A 23,517-nucleotide genomic window follows, 5' to 3' on the forward strand; every position below is an offset into this window, starting at 1 on the left:
GGTGGGCACTGCATGTGGACAGTCTACATCATCACCTTAATCAACAAAATCGTTCATTCACTGAGGTAGAACAGTTACAATTTAAGTCACGGTGGAGGAAAGTCAAGGAAGTCATGCAATGCAGTGTTTTGCTAATCCATAATGTATGTAAGGCCACCTTATGGTAACAACCCAGACTGTTGATTTCATCCGTCATTGTCCATATCAGACTGTGTGTGGCCTGCCCTACAGGATGGTAATGACATGTGGACATATCCTTTCAGAATCCCTACACTTCCCCTCTCAGCATGTGTTTAGTGACTGAAGTTTTGCCACAGGTTCTGCACTTGCCACATGTCACCCCATATGAAATAACTCTCATTAGTAACCGATAAAATTCACCAGGGATATAATTGTCCCCATATTGAAGCCACGCTGCTCCTATTTTTTCCTTTTTTGTTGTTGTTTCCAGTTACTCAATCCACTATGGGTGTTACATTGCCGTCAGAGGGCAAGCAGCCATGTTGGCCCTCAGATTGCATTCGAAGCAATTTCTCAACATGTGGAAAAATATTGTTTAACAGTTTGTTATTGTGAAATTCTTACACTGATTGAACAGCATCAGCAACAGCCTTTTAAAGTTATCGCCTCTTCCTTTAACACCCTGTGTGTGCACGCTTTCTCTTGTGTGTTGTAGCTCCGAGGATAAGGCCCTGATGGTGGTTAAGGATCCCATCTACCTCAGACCCCCTCCCCCCTGCCCGCCTCCTGTAAACAGGACCAAGTGCTTAGAGTAAGTTATGAGCTCTCTTTTAATGCGTGGCTTTACTTACCACCACAAAATCGCTAAGATCCTACCAAAAATGTAATGTCTTTAACAACTGTTGATTGGCAGGTTGGCCCATGAGTTGAGGGGTTGGGTCCACCGTCACGAAGTGCAGCAGACCAAATCCAGGCGCATGAGTAACAGCAATCACAAACCCACCCGGACCATTCTGGTAAGTCACAGCTGTACGTTTAGGAAAACATCTGCAGGGCTGTGTAAAAAAAAATGGATGTGATATTCTGTGTTTTCAATAAAGCTTTAAAAAAAGAACTTCAATTGCATTTTAGGCCACTACTTTTCAGAATAAATGGCCTCTCTTTCACCACTTTTTTACCGCTGTTTCACTTCCCTTCATGCCTTCCCCTTTTCTCTTTATTGGGCCAAGTTTGATCCGGCAGCCCTGAGAAAGTAAACGCAACACTTAGAGCAGGGGTGTCCAAACTACGGCCCGGGCCAATAAAAAGCGGGCCGCGGGCCATCTGCCGATTTTAAAAATGTAATGTAATATGGCCCTTTAATTATTATTTATTTATTTTTATTTTTTATTAGTTAACCCACTAGTGCAGGGGTGGCAAAACTGATTGATTGGCCCGCGGCACATTTATATATAATGTAATATGGCCCTTTTAGTTTTTAAACAATTTAAATGCATTCATTATATTACAAAGAAATATGTCCCATAAAAGAAAAAGAACACCAAGCCCATCCCAGAGGACCCTGCATAATATTTTATTTTGAATTAATATTATTATGGAAAATAGCTTCTAATTCATCTGACAGTGTCTCCAAATAATTTTTTCACACAAAATTCTTCAGATTAAGCCTCTTAATTTTCCTCTCAAAGTGCACCAGATTCATGCATTTCACTTTAAAAAGTTATAAAAAAATCTCCCGGGGGGACATACCCCCGGACCCCCCTACGAGGGTCGGGAACTCGGCTGGCTACTATCTTCACCCAGCTGGACATTGGAGGCAATAGCAGAAAACACTGGGTGTCTGAATGCATTTAACAAAAGTCAAAGATTTGAGCAGCGCTAAAATTGGAAAGGGGCCCCCTAATCAAATTCTGCTTGGGGCCCCCTTCGAGGCTTCGGCCGGCTCAGAGGGGAAGTGTGTCTGTTTAATTTGCAAGGAAAGTGTTGCCGTGAAGAAGGATTACAATTTACGAAGACACTATGAAACTAAACATCAGAGCAGCTACATGTCCTGATAAATGTGTTCTTTTTGCCAAGTGGCCCGGCCCTTCGTAGATTTTTCTGTATGTGGCCCTCTGTGAAAAAAGTTTGGACACCCCTGATTTAGAGCAATGCTGTAGGATTAGTGCCCCCCCTGCTCCCTTTTTTCCCCCATCCCTTTTTCCAAATCTGTCACAGTAGGTCTAATCCACCAGGAGCTGCCCAGTCTGTATACTGTATACCAATTCTTCATTTTATTGTAAATAAAAATGGAGATGTGTTTATTTCTGACTGGATTTAAGCTGTTCTAGCCCTACAGACAAGTCTCCCCCAGTACTTTAACATGTGAAACTCTGCGTCTAGAAGTCATGTTGAAGCCTCAAAATGTGTTAACTAGATGGGAATAACAAGGACAAATCTAAATGTCTTAAAATTAATCAGTTAACTGTACGGTTTTGGGTGGAGCCTATATTTACGTGTTGGCAACAGTTTACCCTGCTCTCTCTTAACGGTAAGTTAAAGCGAATACATAAAGCGACTGTAGATAATTCTTGCTTATTTTTCCCGACAGAAAACAGAGAATAAGGAGGCTGAGAGTGCCCAGATTGTGACGGTTCAATACACAGAAACTGCTGAGGAAAAGTAAGTAAAGGCCTTCAACAATGTATGTGTGACAGACTCACATAGGTTAAATACAATTCTTACAAACAATTTGCTATCGATTTTAAAGCTGCATTAAGCTTTTTTTCGACAGCAAAGAAAATACTATAGATATCAGGACAAATACACAGTAAGTACTGCTAAACTGTAAACCCACACTGTGTGCTAAACTAAAACCGTGAGGTGTTAAATGTTTAGAGCTACAGACAGGAGTGTTCATATTCAGCAGGAGCTGCAGAAATACATTAGAAATACAAAGAAAATTGTAGACAAAACAAACTGGTGTCTTTTATTATTGTAGAGCTGTCTTTCACTGAGATGGGTCTGTAAATGGAGCTGTAATGGGATAAAAAATGTCTACCTTTTTATTGCCACATTTTTGGCGTTTGTGCCTTTTTTTTCAATTTTTACAATCTGACGGATTCATGATGCAGGGATTTTAACGCATGACCTTTGTACTCTGATGCAGAGGTTTGGCGGTTGATAAGAACCTATTTTGCTGGACTGAACTGTGCAGCTCATATCAGACAGATGGAGTCCATACTTCTTTGGCCACCTTCAGCGGTTTTCTATGTCTATGTACGCTATAAAAAGTCTGAATCTACAGGACAAAAGATTGAAAAATCAGATGCTGCAGTTAACCTCTGCAGGGGAACTGGTTGACCAGAATAAAAATAGTAAATACAGTACAAACGGGAAAAGAACTTGACTGCCGTAAACATTATGTTCAGATCCGGGGTCTGCCGAAGGTTTTTGCCTCGACTGTGTGTGAAAGCAGTGGGTTGTGAAACAAGGTAGGTAGACCACGTAATTGCTGCAATAATCTGCAGATTGTTTTTTTCCTGATTTTCAGTTTGGTTACAAAAAAGAGTATGGTGAAAAATGGTACAATTTCCCAGAGAAAAAGGCGATGTCATTTGATGTTTTTTGTCCGAAGAACTGTTTCAAACCCAGAATCGGTTTACTGTCATGTTATACAGTGAAAAGAAGCAGATTCTTTTGCTTATAAAATTATATAAACAATGAAGTGTTCATCAAAAAATTGTGAAGATTCATTTTGTAGCACAGTTGATCATTTAATAAATGAAAAATAGTTGCTGCTCCAGGTGACTGAGACGCCCCCCCTTACTGTAACAAGTTATTGACGATTGAAATATTATGACACCAAGGTATAAAACGTCTACGTTGGGATTGAACAGAAAAATAAATCAAATACATTTTTTGAATATAAATTTGACATGAAAACTGTTAAATAAACTTTATCTTCATGAAATTCTCCAAATGTCATACATTTCCCTTGCACAAAACAATGATCCTCCATTGATTGTTTCTGTCTGTGTCTTGTTTTGAAATGTCTTTTTTCAGTGTTCCTCATATTTTTCTCGAATTCTGTTCTTCTTTCTCAACAGGAATGCTGGCAGCGAGCTGCAGGTGTACTACGCACCCCATCACACCTACACTGACTTCTTTGACGAGCTCAATCGTCGTGGCGACACATTCTACATTGTGTCTTTCCGCCGGGTAAGTTTCAACCAGTCGGTTTGCGTTACACTGATTTGAGGAGGAGGAACCAGTGCTGGCTCCCACTCAGAATCTGACACAGTGCTGAAATAGAACACATACATTAAAACAAGAAGAGATTTAGATGGGAGGGTTCACACAGCTCAACACTAATCAGTTTCATCACAATTCTGTCTGTCGTGAGATTTCTTTCCCCCAAACCAGCCATAAAAAAAGTGCGTGGTTGATTATAGGAGAGTAGCTTATGAATCATAAATTATATCTAATAGGTTTGTTCCTCAACAGGGAGGTTTCATTTTAAGGGGAAAAAATTGGAGGCTGTGCAAATGGGATGACACGCGCACGCCCAAGGGTGTAACTATCGCTTTCCAGTCAAGTTTCCCTGGGTTAATTTGCAATCATCGAGAACACGTTTATTTTTTTGTGATTTTCAGGCATGACAACATGTTACTGTTAATTAACTTGGTCTTTATTCATTTGAGAATTCTTTCCACATTCGAGACTCCGAACCTGTTTTTCATTTACCCCTTCTTGGTAGGATTAATCCTGGAAATAATATTCATAAAACGTTTTTTGATTAGCTTTGTTTCTTTGAGCGCTTTCCTCCCTTTTTGACCTTTTACATCCTTTTGTTTTTGAGTGCACTGCTCACCAAACAAAACATGTCCTAGGGGAGGGGGGGGGGGGGGGGCTTTCTCCTTAGTTAAACCAATAATAGTTTGTGTTTCATTATTATGGGAAGTTGTTGCTCCATCTAATATCACCGCAAGCAACACTAATTTATTTCAGAAATTTCAAGAAATCATTATTTTAGCTAACTTAACGGCCTTTTCGAATTAAGAGATGTTTCTTCATCATTGTTTCACATGAGCAGAGCTGAGCTGGTATCTGACTCTGAAGAACCTCTGGATGATATTAAGCCCTTACATCCTAAGGATTACTCAGAGGGGAGGGAGGTTTGAAGCATGCGGTCAAAGATCAAGACCTCTTGTCACAGAGCAATTCACAAAGGATCTGCTCCGGGTTGGCATGGTGACAGCAGGGACAATGGCAATAATGGTGTTACCCCAGGTTGGGGTCTCAACAGGTCAAGTAGCCGTCGTTTAGTTTCTGGCAGCTTTGTGCTGCATGAGAGGTGAAGCTGTTAGAGTGAGCAATAATAAAAAATGCTCTTAAGCTTTAAATCAAAGCAGATCAAGCAAAGCGCGATAAGATTCTAATTCAACTGATGACAAAATGTGACTTTGTAAAGAATCACCCAGATATATTAACGCTTTCAAAATGTAATTCTTGAGAAACATGGTGAAAATAAAATAAAATATAAATATACAAAAATGAATATAACCATCTTTGTTAAATAACAGTTGAAGACAATGACTTAGTACCTAGTGAAAATACTTTTTCAATTATGACCTAATAGATAATCTATAATATTTTCTTAAAATAATTGATTAACAGTGTCCTCAGATCGCTTGCTTCATCGAACTTAAAGTCCCAAAACCAGTAATATTTAAAAAAAAATACAGACTAGTTGCTGGGTTGATTGATCGATTCATTGTTTCCTTTTAATTCTACCTATTTAAAACCAAAGGAACAACGCATGTCCTGCCTCCTTTACAGCATGTCCAAATAAAGCAGCTATTGGGACATGGCTTTTTTTTTCAGAGTGACCTTTATGGTTTCTCACAGACCTTTGTTAGCTTTTCTCAGTCAGTTTATTTGCCTGTATTTTGTTTCCTGGGTTTTTGTGTGTGTGTGTGTGTGTGTGTGTGTGTGTGTGTGTGTGTGTGTGTGTGTGTGTGTGTGTGTGTGTGTGTGTGTGTGTGTGTGTGTGTGTGTGTGTGTGTGTGTGTGTGTGTGTGTGTGTGTGTGTGTGTGTGTGTGTGTGTGTGTGTGTGTGTGTGTGTGTGTGTCTGTGTCTGTGTCTGTGTGTGTGTGTGTGTGTGTGTGTGTGTGTCTGTGTCTGTGTCTGCAAACACGGCTGTCTTTTTTTGTTGAAGTCAGTATGATGAATTTAAAAGGCTGCCAAAGCACTGGATTCATTTGGAATTTGTTTAGATTTTAAAGCCAACCACTACTAACTTTTGTCCCTCATGGATAATATTTTTCAGCAAGTTTGTCATGAGCTGTTCTTGCTCTCGCCTGCAATTGAGGTCACTCTCTGCACGTTGCAACTCAGAGATGGCCATGTTCAGATCAAGGTTACTTTGAGGCCTCAGCCGATCCATTGCTATCCATGGCTTAGTCTAGGTGTGAAATGAGGTGATGGAAACCATGACAAGACCAAAATATGGCACTGCTCTCACTCTCCCCGTAACTTGTGCAACCCTTCTCCACTTCTGGTGTTTCTGTGTAGCACCTGTGGCTTTAGTCTATGTGAGTGTGTGTTGAGGCGGCAGGCATAGTGGAAACACTGGCTGCTTTCACCGTTAACGGTATCCAATAAGGTTGAAGGAAATTTTCACCTGTTGTCATGGCAGCTGCGGCTGTTACGTCAGCTTGACGGGCTCGCCTGTCCCCTGATGATAAACAGTAATGGGGTTGGTGTTTTCCTACCTCCTGCCAACCTCTAAACACACCCAAGCATGTCAAGCATGTGAATACCCCCTGTAGTGGCATGGATCTTACCCTTTTTCTTGCAGTGCCATGCCTATAAATCAAGCCCAAACCCATTATTCTGAAGAAACACTACTACTGAAAGGTACATACTATTACTTATAAGCTGATATTCGTGTCATTTTTACCAAAACTTACTAGTAGCAACAACTCCCACATATGCGCTCTGTTTTTCTAAACATCCTCTTTATTCTCATTTTTATGTCTTTCTGAATTTTCACACCTCACTAGTCTTCTCAGTCGTCCTCGCTCCTTCCCATCTGGATGATGTAATCCCTTTCCTAACCTCAGCCTGCACTCTCGCCTGTCAACACCTTAACGTGCCTCATTTTTTTTATTTCACTCACACAGGCTGAGTTTACAAAGCCAAGTGTGATCGAGTTAACCAATTTTCAGTTGGTCTTGGTAGTTGGAAAGCCACAAAAAGCTTAATTCTTGTATGTGTTTTTCTCTACAGTTAACGGTCTCACTTTTTAGCTCTTCTAAAGCAGCACTCAGAACACAAAGTTTCATTTACTCCTAATTGAGTAGTTGTAGTCGACCCGTAGAACCGGTTGCATGATGTCTGTCAAGCTTGTCCCATGACTATGATGCAAAGTTTAAAAAAAAAAATAACCCTGACGATGTGTGACGAAGAGTGTTATCTCAATGTATAAGACACATCCCATATTACAAATGGACAGATGAGGAGTTTGAAAGAAGAGTGTGGTTAGAAGGCAGGGGAGTTTTAATGGAAGACGCCATTGAGTTCTACCATGGGAAATGTGGGATCCAGGCCCCACCCATACTAGGTATTAAAGGACAGAATATCTTCAATAATGTCTCTTATGAGTCCAACAACGTTATGGAAGCTTCATAGGTTTTCAGTTCTGTGGTGCTACATTTGTATGGCTTACTAAAGAAGACTAGAGAATATCTTATGATGTTTCATCTCCTTCTTAAAGTCCATGAGGTCATCGTTTGAGGTAATTCAGATTATGTAGGATTTCATTAACAATCGATTTCTCTGACATCACTTATAAATCTGGTAGTGGAGATACAGTGTGTGTGTGTGTGTGTGTGTGTGTGTGTGTGTGTGTGTGTGTGTGTGTGTGTGTGTGTGTGTGTGTGTGTGTGTGTGTGTGTGTGTGTGTGTGTGTGTGTGTGTGTGTGTGTGTGTGTGTGTGTGTGTGTGTGTGTGTGTGTGTGTGTGTGTGTGTGTGTGTGTGTGTGTGTGTGTGTGTGTGTGTGTGTGTGTGTGTGTGTGTGTGTGTGTGTGTGTGTGTGTTTGCACATTAGCATTCCTCTCCACCACAGCACCTTGTAAGAGGATGTCAAAACCTTCTCTCTAATTGTCTAATGAGTTGCACAAAAAGCTATTTTAAGTTCTTGAAGCTGAAGTGCAACAAGTGCTAGCCTAACAGTGCTCCAATGGCCTAGGTAGGCAGTGTTGAAATCAGAGAGGTTTTAATTGTTTAGATAATGTGGTAAGGTTGGTAAACTTCCAAATGAGTGGTATTTTCCTCCTTTTGACTTTCTCTTTTTTGTTCCCAGGATCATCTCTTACTTCCTGCCACCAGCCACAACAAAGGAAGTCGACCCAAGATGTCGGTGGTGTTGCCAGCCATGAACATAAATGGTATGCACAGACTGCAGTACAAACACACAGCAGTTGTGGAGTTTGGTCACTCAACGCAATGTAACAGATGAGAGGCCGGGTCTGGGAGCCGATTCAGAAACACGTTACCCCACAAGAATGCATTACTTGTGAGGAAGCACTTCTAGGACCCAAATAGAGTACTTCTTTCTTTGTACGCCTATTAAGGTGATACTGATCCTTTTCTCATCAATGCTGGTATTTAGTTTTTCCAAAATCCACTTTGTTAGATCTAGAGTGTGTGTGTGTGTTTGCCCGTTACATTTACATGAAAGCTTCTTTATAGATTTGCCAAAAGGTTTCTTTGACATCTGGCGTCTTGTTGGTCTTTGCTTCCCCCCGCCCTCTCCTCATCATTGCCCTTTGTGGTTTCTGCTATGTCCTTCAGCCTGCGATTATACTCTCAGTTGCATTTAGTGATGCTGTTAAGTGTCTGTACAGCCAGTGACCGAACCACACGGACACAAAAGAATAAAATGTGGTTTCAATGTGGTTGTTTCTTTTGGCTCAGATTTAGCCAGATTTACTGTTTTGTAATGAAAATAATGAAGGCCTGGCAGACGCTATTGTATTTTCCAAGTTATAGCCAAATTTCATCAACCATCCTTTTAGTATTAATTTAAAAATATATTATTGAAGTAAAACATTAACACATTGGCTCTATTCCCAAAAACAAACAAAACATTGACATCCATTGCCTTAACATCAATTTCTATTAAGAAAATAAATGAGTGATAAGTGCAAGAACATATCATACAGACCTGTGTGGGTAGAGTCCAAACTGTGCCACCTATACAGGCCAGGAAAGTACAGTAATAGGGGTGCAGCACTTGCCTCCTGCTGATGCAGAGTGTTGTAACTGATCTCTGTGTGGTTTCGAATGTTTGAGGCACAGACAAAAACAATGTTTTGAATTGGTGATGAAAAAGGCTCTATTCAGATTGTAGAGGAGTGGCTCAACTCATCTGGACTACGTCAGTTCCTCTTAAAGAGAACAATTGCCATCCACAGTGTGTCACTGTGGGTGGCAAATAGTGGTTTTTGGGGGGTGGTTTCGACCAGCCCATTTCAGAAGCAATCATCCGTTTATTTGGGTGCTTGCCCTCTTAATACAATCCCATCCAAAACATTTTAACACCAGTACATTGTACATGAGGTACGCCAGCTCGGTATCTTTTTAAGTTATTGGCAAAGATTATGGACCTCCACTGGCAAATTTTTGGGGGGGTTTTATGAATAATTTGAAGTATACAGATGTTTTTGATTTCCATGAGCTCATCATAGCTTTTGTCCCTAGATCTGCTGGATTATCAATCCAGTATGGAAAAGTCAGGTCAGCAGAGATTTCAGCGGAAAGAAGCGGAGTTAAAGGTGGCTTGATTTTCGCCAAGCCTTCGCAGGACAATGAACTGGAAGGAAACCTACTTGAGGGGGACTGTGTTTACATAGGGCGTGAGCAATTAGTAAGACTAGCTCATGTTGTGGACTGTTAACCTGGCGATTTGAACAGAACTCTTCTGCTATCTCTCTGTTGTGTCTGTTGCAAAACACCAGCAACAGATTTCATTAGCGTTTCAACCAACTCTAAAGGGAAGTGAGTCAGTGCAATATGAGCCTCTTACTCAGCAGGGAAGACATGGCCATTGGGAAATAACTTTCTTTTTTTTGTCTGAGAGGGGAGAGTTAGAGAGGAAGATTGATGAAGGTAAACATTGTTCTTGGTTGGTCTTGTCAGGGAGGAATGCTAAGGTCCGTGCCGCTCAGATGGCCCATTGAAATGGCAGTAAACAGTGAAATCCAAGACCTCCTTTTTTAGCGAATTCTTTAATTGGCCAAACAAAGGTGGTATTCAGGGAGAGATATCAAGTCTAGGGAGATTCTTGTTGGCCCAAGAAAAGGGTCTTCGATTGTGCATGATCTGTCGCCGATGCCTGCAGTTAGCAGCACATTCAAAGCATTGTTTTATGTGCTTTATAAAAAGTATTGTCCTGCTCTTTTCAGGCATTGGTGTGCTGGCAACTAATATGTATGCTGGATCATGTTGTATCTTTTAGATTGAGGACTCAGAGCAGGTTTAGGTTAGCACAGATGCATGTCCAGTAGCTTTAGTTTCTGTAAGGCTCTACATGGTAGTTCCTTGTTGACCTGAGAGCAAGGCCTGCAGTAAAGAAAAACCCCAAGCCAACAGTGGCTGGTTGGTTGGTGGGGATTCTCTAGTGGCACAACACCAGCGGGGTACTCACCCCCCCCCCCCCCCCTCCTTTAACATACAAAACTCACGAGTCACACAGACGACAGCCTTCAATCCCCATATCAGATTTATGTTGTATTTTCTTTGAAACCTTTTTGAAGTGAGTGGGTGCAAATGTACATATTTTGCTGGGCGCGACTCTTTCGAAAAAGCAGAAACCTTGTTGTGTCCCTGCAGCGTGATTGCTCCACAGTGGAGGATAATTCTTTCCAGCTCCCAGTTGCTGCTCTCCTTTAGGAATGCCTTTTCCTTCTCCAGTCACTAAATGGTTTTCATCTGGAGGAGGTGGATGGACTCCGTTAATTTGGAGTGAGAGTTGGGTCTGTCTTGGTCAATAAGTGAACAATCTTGATAAGAGACTTTGATGTAGGCCGTGGTCTATTTCTGGCTGGCTGCTTCGTCCACGGTTCAGGGGCTCTGTTAACGTTACTTGACCTCGGGGTTCCTTGGTTCTCGCCGGGATGACGTATCTGGCTGAGAAGGGGCTCCTCATAAGGACTTGAGGAGCGTGTTTACGTAACGATCCTCTGAGTTTGAAAGCTGCTCAATCAAGTGGAAGTGACATGTTTGGAGGAGAGGAATGTTTTGGAGATGACATCACTTACAGGTGGAATTGACCGTGAGACGCACACAGACGTCTTATTTTTTTCTTCTCTGAGATTGTACATGTGCACTGTAGCCAACAGGCAGCTTACGATGGGGGGGGGGGGGGGGGGGAGGGGAGGGGTGGTCAAGGTAGAACTCCAAAACCACCGAAAGAGTTGGGGGTCAGATTTTCCTACTCCTCTAATGTAAACAAACACTCCCACCAGTGCACTCTTACAACCCAAATGTTTAACCCTTGCCATTCTTGCTAAATAAATTCTAACTAGAGCTAGTGATTCTCTTCTGTTAGCCATGCTAGCTGCGTGTCTCTGTTGATGGAAGTGCCCGTCGTCGGCACACCACTTAAAGGAGAACATTTTAGAGAACCGCTCCCCCCCCCCCCCCGTCCCATCCCCCCAACATTTGGCTGGATGATAACTTGTGAATGTTTGAGTTGCCTAATTGACATCTTATAAAATCTGCATTCATGTGTATTGGCCCAAATTAATACTTGCTGATGAATTGCCTCCTTCATGATATTATTAAAAGCTTTCCGCATGAACATGTCCTCAGAGTTTGTGCCAGTCTGGCAGCCACCGTCCTCCAGAGATGCACTCTTGGTTTTCAGTGGCTGCCAGACATCGGGTTCTTATCAGCACACAAGCTCCCTGTGTCGCTGAAGCTCTCTGGAACATCTCCAGATGGCACTAGTAAAAAGGGATAGGGGAGCATGCACAGCAGGATGGTAGATTTGGCAGCTTCTTGAAAGAGCTGTGTTTCTGTGTGTCTTGTTTCACTTTTCTGGCTTATCAAGCAGTTAGCCGAATATAATTTAAGCATTTTGGTAATTTGGTAAAATGTTGATGTAAATAGTGGAATTAAACCTATGTCTTCAATTTGGATAATAGTATAGTTTATGGCTCACAAATGACTGTGTAATTATGTTGTAACTACTGGGCACTTATAACGTTCTTATGGGGTATTGTACAATGATCTCGTCCAGGCAGAACATTAAGTCCCAAAGAGGTGACAACTTAAACATGCTTTAAATACAATATTGGCATTTGACCTTATAAAGTTGATATGACGTTTGTGTTAGCAGCAGTTGGCTGTGTACACATCCAGCAGACACAGGGCAGCATTAACATTAATCTGAATCCGTTTCTTGCCATCTGGCGTGATTCCAATGTTCATTTTCCTTTTATCTCTGTTTTGGTCTCCACCAATTTCCCCCAAAAAATATCCAGCTCCTTGGCTTCTAAGTGCTCCTCCTTATCACTAGCATTGTCTGTTTGGTAAAAGTGTTTCCCTTTTTAATTTCTTCCAAATATAATTTTACATGTCCATCTTAAATTGCAGGATTTCCATTTTTGTCCATCATACTCTTTGAGTTATGCATTTGGAGTATGCATGTGACACGTCTCCACTTTGTGCCGTCTGTCTAGTGGATTCATTATATTTAGCAGTTTATTTCAAACAGTACAGAATCCCCAGGCTTTGGCTGCCCGGTGATGACAGGACCTTGAATCAAGGGTGGAACAAAAATCTGTTATGATCTTATCAAGCTATGCCGAGATGCACGGTGAATAACTTTCCCAGCTATGCTTTTAGACGGAAAGACTAATTTGAGATAGGCATATAGCGTGACCAAGTCCCAAAGGATGATTTCCAGAGATCTCTGTTCAAACACTGGAGCCATTTTTAAAAAATTCCAGTTTCACTGCAGGTGCAAAAGAGGAAGTAAAGCAGCAGATGATGAAGTCATACTCAGCATTACGTCTACAAACCATCTAATGACTAGAACATCCGTGGAGTCTTGCAGCCGCAGCAGGGGCTATTGTATGGTCACCGTACCATCTGATAAACTCTCTCTGCCTCTAAAGTGTACGTCTGTGTTGACATCTGCAGGAAGGCAGGAGCTGATGTCTTGCACAGGTGTCTGGAATAAGGACTGGAGCTTTTAAGCAACTCTCAGCGCTCTAAGGCATTTTAAAGATGCCTACAACTTTTTTCTGGGTCATATACGAGGGTGTTTTTGGCTTGTGTGTTCTCCATGTGTTGAAAGCTTTTTTGTTTTAAGCTGACATACAGGGAAAGCCACACACTTTTAGATGTGTCTGTTTATGTAAAAACACAAAGTACAGCGTTAAAGTGTTGATAGCTTTTAAGCGTGTCAGAGCCAAGTTGAGCTGTGGAAGACCACGAAACATGAACAACACTGCTGTCTAGCATCAAAAAAATTATTTTAAAGAAATTACTTTTTTCGGTTTAACCTCAGGGTTACTTTGTGAGAACGCATTTCTCTTTGATAACAAGATTTGTGTCCATGATTGTATTGTACGCCATCTGTTGCAGTCTCTCGGTTCTTTTTTTTTTTTTTTTTTTTTCAAACACAATAGCCCGACTCATCATCATACATCCCTCTCTGCCCTTCAACCTTGCCAGATTTTCTTCTTTTTTTCCTTGAACACAACAAGAAGCCTCAAGGACCCTGAGTCATCATCCGTGGTCTTTCTCTCTTTCTCTCTCTCACTCCAGAGTTTCTTTTTTTCTCTCCTCTTAAATATGCATGCACTGATCTTGTTTAGAGCTGTTTTGTGTATCTCTACAAAGGAGAAATCCAGTTTGTGACTCACCTCTGGACTCCCTCTATAGCCTGGCCTTCCAACCGTGATTGCTGCGGTTCTCTGCTCCCCCACCTGCCTAAAACAAAACTCTCAAAATACTCTCATTATGTCTTTATGTATTAAGTACCTACTGATGAATACATTGTGGCAGTTTGGCGAGCGCTACCTGTGTCTTGAGTTGATACAATCTTTTGCCATGATATATACCCATTGGCAGTATAGCAAATACATAAATAAATCTACAATATTTTATTTATTTAGGCATTTATTGAGGCAATGATAACTGACGACCTTCCTCCTCTTTCTCACTGGCATTACAGACAGCATCATAAGGGACAAAGACTACGAGGTGATGATGCAAATTGACTGTGAAGTGACGGACACCAGGATCCTCCACATCAGGTCTTCGGCCATCCCCCCTTTGCTGCGGGTCAACCACACAGACACTGTTTACCAACGCTCACAGACTGAAAACCAGGCCACGCCTCCTGTCGGTGTGCTAATGGGCTCTGCTTAAGATCAACAGCAGCACCTGGATTAATTATAACTCCTCAACAAACCCATGAAGACAAACAGTACGCACCTTTTTTTGTGTGTGTGTGATGTAGTATGTTTATTTTGGTATATTCCCACACGCTTTATTACTGTCATTTATATTTGAATGAATTTCAGTGATTACAATACAAAAGATAGCTGGACACCAGTCAGCCACATTCTTTATCCGGGGGCTGATATCCTGGAGGCAGGCTGTAACAGGGTCCGGGCAGACACATTTTTCCTTGTGTGGCAACACTGACTTCTCCCTGAAACCTCAGACGCCCCACATGTGGGTAATTGCTTAACGGCAGGGGGCCGAGCATTGAACCCTGAGTCACCCCGTCATAACACAAATACTTTTCTCCCATAGCAGCTCTCATCAAGTCTACATCCTTTTATTTTTTTTTATTTTTTATTTCAGGAACAAGCTGCAACGCAAAATTTGTGATATCAATGCTTAGAAGCACATGGGAGTGCTGTAACCACCTCTCTTACTCATTTGAAAGTATGTTTGCCTCTCTAAATAAGCTTTCTTTATTAGTGAACTAGTGGGAGATGTCAGATGAATTACAACAGCAATGGAGGCATTCAGTAAACTCAGGAAGTCAGGTGATATGGGAAAGCCAGCGGGCTAACCACTTTGTTGTTGGCTGGTTTCCATTAACTTCAGGTTTTCAAGTGCTTGGATTTTAGCATTGTATTGGTGAATAATTTCACTTCCTAATATTTGGTTCTTTGCACTGTGCTTCTCTTTTACTAATGAACCAATTCAGATACTTTACATATTTATTTGTATTGTTATGTAACAGTAATGCCTATTGCCTACCCCTGAATACAATTTATTCTGTCAAGATTTATAGATTTTCTTTTTCTTTTTTCTTATGCTTTGTGGGAACTTTTTATTTTAATATAAAAAAAATGAATAACATATTGTATATACCAATGAATTGTGGCATACTGTATAGGTCAGTACTAACGGGTTATCCCAGAAAAATGCATCCCTATCAAATTTGAAACTGTTGAGCTGTTGAAAAAAAAACTAATGTGAGTCCTGTGTCCTCCTTCCATGGGCTAAATTGCACTTTTATTCTTGAAATGCAACCTGATGGAAATCCTTTTTTGAACTGTGTGACACAGTTGCATACCTCTGATAGTTTTTAGAACTAATTTGTGGTTAAAAAAAACCAACAACAAATAAATAAGAAATTGCACTGTAAATGCAGAAACTGGGAGGATCAATACTGGATTTAAATACCTTATATTAATGTATCTGGACCCGAGTTTTAACTACTTATAATCTGGAGTACGATGACTATTTAATACAACAACAATAAATAGGTTTATGAATTTTGCTCAACCAGATGGTTTTTGTAGTTGATCAAATGGCATACTGTACTTCTGTGTGCATTTCTCTTAGCTACATCATTGTACAGATGGTTATGTTTTAGCTCAGCAGATGCCCATAAAAGAATAAATCAGAAAAAAACATACTTTGTTTGCATACGCCAGACCTTGTGTGTTTGTGTGTGGTGTGGTTGTAATTTTTTCCCCCTTTTGGTTTCAAGATTATATTTGATTCTTCGCAATGCTTTCACTGCATCCCAGCAAGATAAAGTAAAAGCACATTTAAAAATGTGTAAGGTTTTGTTTTTTATATTTTAGTATGTGTCTGTGTGTGCATACACCAAAATAAACACTGGATTTTCTCTTAACTATACCTTTGTGTGTATCATTTGAGCTGTTATTAAACTGCATTGTTTCATTTTTTTGTACTACTGGTACAACAGATATGTTCCTGGATATATTTTTTTCACAATTACTCAAATGTACTGTACATCCAAACAATCCTCCTTTGTATAGATCTAGTACGTAACGCATTTACTGTATGTTTGTGCTTCCTTACCAGTTTTTGTTCCACATCCTGTTTAATTACAGCTCATAAACTGTAATCAAAGCCCCTTTAAATGTAACCAAGATTATCCAAACAAAGACAACACATTCTGTTAGTATTTCCAAACTTTATTGATGTCTCCTCAGAACGGTCAGATATGAAGGGAGTAAGTGCTTTCACAAGACAGGCCAACAGCAATACCTGTGATAATATCACACAGAGGACCTCTTGTATATAATGCAAAGAAAAATGTAACAACAAACAATGTGTATAAAACTGAGAAATACAATTTTGTCAGCATAATTTGGATATTTGTTCACATAATGAATTATATGAGTTGAGTGTTTATTTAATGTGAACTGTTAAAGTGTTATTTGTCTTTAGTCATTAACATATTCTTTCTAAATTAATTTATCTCATAGGGCATTTTTTTTTTACAGTATAACAATATATACAGTACAAATTGATGTATTGACTGAGGCTCATCTTTTTTTTTTCCAGGTACAAAATTTAAAAATCTTGACAAGTACAAAACAATTGATTCAAAAACCAATGAAGTATATTTGTACATTTGGCCCCCATTTGTCTCCAGTCTGAAAGCCATCTGGACTGATCTACAATCCATTCAAAGCATAGAATTAACTACTGACACTAAGGGTCTACATAGGCAAACTTAATGTTGTATGTGACTTGGTGTCCGTTGTCCCACGCGTACAAAACACCCTCCTTGGGATTGTAGTCAATCTGCGTGGTGTAGGTGTAGTTGTTGGTGAAAGGCATTCTGGGAATCATTTGAGTGTTTGTGTGCGTGTCAAAGGCGTATTCCAGGTTGGCCTCCTTTTTGTTGTAGCTGTCAACAGCGTACAGGACGCCGCACACGATGAAGCAGTTGCCATAGTGGTTTCTCCTGAGTCCGCTTCTCCAGGTGGTCTCCCGCTGCGTGCTCAGGTCCGAGGGGTTCAGTCGACTCAGAACAATGACTTCCTGTAAGAAGCCCTCGTCATCTAGCGCCGGGTAGATGATCCAGAGGCCGCTCTCGTCAACGGCAAAGTCCATGTCTGAGTGACTGCGCCACTGCCATGGTGTGGATGACTCCTCCAACACAGCGTCATGCAGCATGGTCCAGGCCGCCACGTAGCGATGACGCAGGTCATACTTGATGATGTCCCGGGAGAAGGCACGGTTGTAGAAGAAAGCCCCGTTGTAGACCACATGGCCTGTGCCAATCCAGTTGTAAGGAAGCTTGTACGAGTTGGTAAAACGGCCTGCAAAGAACAAAAAGCACAATGGAGAAGCATGAGATTCATAAAAGAAAAAGAAAAACCAAAAAAGCAATTCAACAAAGGCTACTACTACTAGCTCTTACCTGCTTTGAAAACCTCCAGGTTGCGGAACTCCAGGAGGTTGTTTCCATAATAGAAGTTGGTGACATATATTTTGTCATTATCTGACTTTGGATCCTTCATCCATGCTCCTTCATTCCTGCCATAGGTGTTGTGAGTTACTGGTTCTGAGATCATTGCCAAAGTGTCCTTACACTCCCCTGCGAAAAACAGTCAGAGAACCATGAGAGCCGATTCAGAAACAGTTTAACATCATCCAGAGAGCTACGTCAAAGAGTCTGAAAATTGGCTTTTGTTTTAACCATAGTTAAAACAAAAGCCAATTTAAATCATGAAATTAAATTTAAATCATGAAATGGGTGAAGTTATCATAAGGAACTGAGCACTGAATTACAACATTTGGAGACACATAGAAGCAAAATCTATATTACATCCATAAGAATTTAAACAGAGGTAAGGCGTGTCAGTCCATTTGAAATTTTAAACTAATTACAGCAAATATTAACATGAAACAAACAGGATTATTTTGGGGCAATATCTTTGGTGATGAGCTCAAGACAAAAAAAAGCCAACTGACTTATTGTGAGGTTCAGTTAATGTTAACTAATATAACCAAGTTGGTCAACACGTTAAATATTTTACCTGCTTAGTATCACACATGACATTATCAACAAGCTCAGAATTTTAAATGAATTTTGTATTGATATAATCCATGGCAAACTATCTACTATTTGCATCAGAATTTTGACTTGAAAAATGTTCAACACAAAAACTCAACTTACCGGGTTTCCTTGTAGCAGATTCCTCCTGCTTTTGCATTGGCTCGTCAATTTCCGGACGGTCTTCCTCCGCTTCCTCATTCCAGCTTATTTTGTATTTCTTTTTTAATTGAGCAGCCAGCTTGGTAGTGGTATTGATGGTGGCGGTGGTTGCGATGGCTGAGGAAGAGGTAGTCACAGCTGTTGTTAGTGGCAGGGAAGTGTGGGGAGTCGAACTGATCAGCCTCTGTGTGGTAGGAGGCAAAGTGGAGCCCCAAAATATGGTGGATTCAGTGTCTTCCTCTGGTGCTGTGGTAGCAGCCTGTGTGGAGGTAGCTGCTGCTGCAGTTGTCACGGCAATTGATGTGGGTTGTATTGGTGCAGAGGTCAGGGAAGCATGAGTGGTGAGGGTCATGGTGGAAGTTGGGCTGGAAGTCAAAGCCACTGTGGCCGCGTTTGGCTCAATCGTGCTGGATTGAGCTGCAGTACTGCTAGGTGTACTGCTAGGTGTGGTTAGCATTGGGTCTTTTACCTCTGGGCTAGAGCTTTCCATCATGGTGGTTGTTGGTACAGTCCTGGTTGTGAATGCTGGTAGAGTTTCCGCTGTGGCTGTGTTTTCAGAGGGTTGGGTTGTGTTCATTGTAGATTCAGTTGGTACTTTGGCAGTGCCATTGGGTTCAGTCGTCAAAGGGATTGACCGATCAGTGGTTCCAGCAGTGACTCTCTGAGTGGTCTGAGGCGCAGCGTCTGTGGATCTGGTTTTCTGTGTGCTAGTAGTTGGTCCAAATGTAACAGACGTGTCCCTCTGTACATCTGTAGACACATCCACTGATGTGGTTTTTTCAACTGCACTGATAAACTCATCTAGAGACGTTGAGGTGGGCTCGGTTTCTTTCATTGTTATTGTTGATTGGCTGGGCTTCTCGGTGCCGTGCAAAGGACCCGTTGTCTTGGGTCGAAGTCCTGCCCTGGTCCTGGGGCGAGGGGGTCTGTGTTCTAGAAGATTCTCCTCCAGGAAGAGGTTCATTGGACCATCACCACTGAATCCATGATACTCAAAGACTAATGAAGGGAAAACAAAGGATTTGGTCAAATAATCGGGGCAACATAATAAAATGTTAATAAGTATAGATTTTTTTAATTATTCTATACCATCTTAATTGTAAAGTAAGTTATCCCTGAACTGATAAATAGTGCAAACAAACAGTAGATCGAACACATTTGTACAGCGGTTCTGCCACAGCAGCTCACAAATGACAGGAAGCTTTGGTGAATATTTTTCAATGTTCTGATATCAAGTTATGTGATGTGACACCATGATTATCCATCCCAACCACTAATCCTGTTTCATGGTGGGAATGTAAGCGAATAAGGAAAATGTTAAATATATTTTTGTATGCATAGTTCTATGATTGAATGATCGCTGTAACCACTGTAATGTGCAGGGGATTTTTTTCTCTTAATTTTTACATTTTCATCTCTGCTTTTAACCCATTCCTTTATACTGAGTTAGGGTTTGCACTTACAGTTCTCTCCCGGCTCCCCGTCATCTGCCACCATGGGATCTGGCTCAGATTTATAAAAGGTCATTCCTCTGATGATCATTCCGTTGGGGCCGGTGTTTGACACCTGAGATGCCTCCTTGTCAGCCATGTTTTTGTGAGTCACCTGAGGTTTAGCCTCGATGATCTGAGCAGAACCATCTGTCTGTAGGAAGGACGGATTCTCCCCAATAAACTTCTCCTCGTACTTTTCCTGTGAATGGACGGAGAGACTTTTAGTGTCATACGCAAGTTAACCCTACCAAGAAAAGAAAATTTTGAGTTGGAGGTCATTCTGTGAAAAGAATGTGGAAAATAAAAGATTTAAAACATAATTTGGTCAGAGTTGAATCGGAACGTCAGTATGTAAACTGTGGTCGATGTTTACAATGGACATTTTGGGTTATACTTTCAGCATTAACCTTTCTCTTGAAAATAAGTTTGGTTAATCTGAAGTTTGTTTAAGTATGATAATACGATACATGCACTGCTCCTTTTCTTTGTCAAGAAGCAACTTTCATAGATTTCAGCAATAAAAATTGGTGGTTAAAATGTTATAAAACTGATGGAAATGATGACCAAAACTACAACGTGCGACCCAAAGGGGCAATAAACCTGAAATGTGTTTGTTTACTTTTGGTTATCATTTTAAACCTTGTACTTCTGCTTTAATTGCTCTTGCGAAAACATATTAACTTTGCAAATGAAGCCCAGGTCCACCCAACTGCTGGAGAGACTCCAGTTGATATTGAAGCTGCCATGGATCTGGGCCCAGTGCTGCAGTCACTGGTCTGAGGTTTGCTATAGTCAACTGGCTCTGCCAAAAACCTTCCAATTTCCTCGATAACTCTCTTAAACAGTTTTGGTCCTTAATCATAGAGATGATGATTTAATGAAGGCGTTTGTGGAAAGAACACATAATTGTTTGTCTTGTTTTGAAGGAACACAGGAGGACTTAACAATGCTGCCACAGATTTACCAGTGACTGTAGGGTGAATCCAATCGTCTCACAGGATTGAACCGTTCAACTTCTTCAGGCTGCTAATTCAATAATTACCTCTCAGAACTTTGACTCACAAGCATTTACTATAATGCAAATAATTACGACCAGTAGTCATGAAGCTATTATATGCTTTTATATTAATCCATTAAAAAAAAACAATAGCAGAGACAGGCGTTCATAGCTTAGCCCCTTTGTCTACCCCTACATTACTGGCCGCATCTGGTAACACTCACCTCTGGGTTTTGGTACACTGCGGCCCGGCTCACCTCACTGAGTGTCTTCTCGAGCTGACGCCGGTAGGGAGGAGAGGTGGGTGGGCTGTCCGTCACATCTGCCTTTGCCTCATCTGTGGTGGCGTTCAGGGACACTGCCTTCAAATCAAGATATCGACAACACAAGACTCATCATCATTGTAATGAACTAATCACGGCTGGCTAGAGGTAGAGCAGTCTGATGAAGGGATTTATTTAGTAGGTAAAGGGCTTACAGTTCCGTTGTAGCACAGAGTACCAGCCACAGTGCACACATATGTTCGGGTTCCATGTGGTGATTGTCTTGCATGTCAACAGAAGCTTGTAAACTTCTCTAAAGCAAGATATCGACAACACACTGAGTAAAGTTTTTTTTTTTTAAGGAACATAGGCTGCAATCATCAACAGTCATAATCACCAACACAAGCGTACAATCTCAGAGAGACAGTGAGGCAGCTTATCAGACGATATCTGATTAATAAATAATTACATATGTATTATTTATTTTTATCTGGACTGACAGCTGAAGCTATAAAATCAATTTAATCAATGAAACACTTATAATAATAAGTGCAAAGTGACACTAATTATAGATGATGATTTTGAACCTCAGGACTGACTGGACCAAGTTTGACTGAGGCAGACCAAGTATTGCCCAGCTGCTGTTAATGGTGGTGTTTTTCTTTTAAGTGGTATGTAAGGAATTTACTTGTTAAATCCACGTATTGTGCATTGTTCTAATCAATATTTTTTTTGTATTTAATGACTTAAAACACACCCATGGTACATTTACACATATTGTGAACTAATTCCAAAATATTTTTTCTTATGTACCAAAGGAGAAAGAAAATGTTTGATGTTGGTCCTTTATCACAGGTCAGTCAGAAGGGTATACAGTAGATAAACTTCCAATTGTGATGGAAATCTTAAGCACTCCTTTCAGGTCCAACCCCTAATTGATGGCCCATAGATAAGCCACCAGTAGAAACACACATGCTACAAATAGTTTGTGTTTGTGTTAACATGTTTGCATTAATATTCTTATTTTAAGAATAAAATAGAAATCCTGTAGGCTACCTTTTCAATGTGTTCCATGTGATCCCGGAGCTTATTGGTAATGGACTGCAGCTTCAGTAGATCCATGCCATAAAGGGAGCCTTCCAGCAGCTCAAGGATGGTGGACAACTAGAATGATCAAGTGGATTCCGTCAAAAGGGTTTAACAACACAATTATCTATCGACTATCACTTCCTTTGATAAAAAAATCCATGATCCAGGCCCCTCTATTAATCAGCAGATCCGCAAGACAGCCACCGTTTGCTCAGGTGCACGGAGACTTGTGTGTACCGGTGGCTCTGGTATGCATGAAGAAAAAGACAGGATAACATCCCACCTTGACATCCGTTCTTCCAGCTTCCCTAAGTTTTTTCAGCCTGAACTCCCCCTCGCATGGGTTGACCGCTGACGGAGGAGCGATGCAGGCGCACTTGCACTCTGGTCCAGATGTGATAGTCTCCACAGTGTAGAAATCCTGCGCAGTGGCGCTCCCCTCTTCTATCCGCCGGCAGGCGCTCCTGCTCAGGGGTCTGACAACACATTTACACCGACAGTCAGTTCCTTCCGAGAGGGCTTTCACTTTGTCATAATCACCCAGCAGCTACAAAGAGAAGAGGACGGATGTGTTTTCCACCACGCTCAATCAAACACGTTTGCATTGTACGAACAGAATCATAAAATGTCCAGAAAAAAAATATATGAAGTAAAGAAGTGAAAAGGGAGATTTCCTCCTACCTTAGAGATGATGCTGTCCAGGCCATCTTTCTCCTCTTGCAGCTTGTCATTTGGTACTGCATCAATTTCAAACGTCAACATGGGATCTTCACCCCGGGTCTTTGGCGCTGCAAAGCCCCGTGGAAAAAACGCACAGCCCATCACGACAAGACATAATTTATACATGTTGTGAGGCTCACAGAGCACTGAAAAGAGAAATATTCTTGCAAACAGGCACAGCCTGTCACCTAGTAATTTAGCTGCCAAGAAAATATCATAGCCTGCTTCTGGCTCCAAAAAGAGATAGGTGTATCCAAATAGCGAGATTAAGCTTCATGGCGCCAAGTCATCTTTTTTATTGTCACAGTGAACGCCGGTTGACTGTGAGTGTGGAGAAGCTGTGCGCTCTGTGAGAGCAGCCGCCATCTGGTGCTGCAGCCTGACAGGAGGCGGACCTGATTACACCGGCAAGGAGGAGTTGAACTGCTTCAGACAACTTCTCAAATAGTCCTCCTATGTGTAGTAGGCTACCACATCAAAAATGTGC

The 23,517-nt window shown here is 41.2% G+C and overlaps 2 protein-coding genes across 2 annotated transcripts in view; one reads left to right on the forward strand and one right to left on the reverse strand.

Annotated features, from left to right (window-relative positions):
* Positions 1–16,119, forward strand: part of atf6 (activating transcription factor 6) — a 31,316-nt gene extending 15,197 nt beyond the window's left edge. The window contains exons 11-16 of the mRNA XM_080032039.1: positions 677–772; positions 875–977; positions 2,552–2,622; positions 4,050–4,161; positions 8,311–8,395; positions 14,197–16,119. Of these exons, the coding sequence (XP_079888165.1) occupies positions 677–772; positions 875–977; positions 2,552–2,622; positions 4,050–4,161; positions 8,311–8,395; positions 14,197–14,393 (664 nt within the window). The 3' untranslated portion in view covers positions 14,394–16,119. The remainder of the gene's footprint in view (positions 1–676; positions 773–874; positions 978–2,551; positions 2,623–4,049; positions 4,162–8,310; positions 8,396–14,196) is intronic.
* A 326-nt stretch (positions 16,120–16,445) lies between these two features.
* olfml2ba (olfactomedin-like 2Ba) lies at positions 16,446–23,364 on the reverse strand. The gene is made up of 8 exons (XM_080032432.1): positions 22,992–23,364; positions 22,594–22,857; positions 22,278–22,385; positions 21,183–21,320; positions 19,932–20,160; positions 18,430–19,467; positions 17,671–17,847; positions 16,446–17,569 (listed from the first exon to the last, which is right to left on the reverse strand). The coding sequence occupies exons 1-8, from the start codon at positions 23,154–23,156 to the stop codon at positions 16,956–16,958; spliced, it is 2,733 nt and encodes a 910-aa protein (XP_079888558.1). The 5' UTR covers positions 23,157–23,364; the 3' UTR covers positions 16,446–16,955.
* Between the last annotated feature and the right edge of the window lie 153 nt (positions 23,365–23,517).

Source organism: Ammodytes marinus (genome assembly GCF_949987685.1).
Source record: "Ammodytes marinus genome assembly, chromosome: 8".
Taxonomy (NCBI): domain Eukaryota; kingdom Metazoa; phylum Chordata; class Actinopteri; order Uranoscopiformes; family Ammodytidae; genus Ammodytes; species Ammodytes marinus.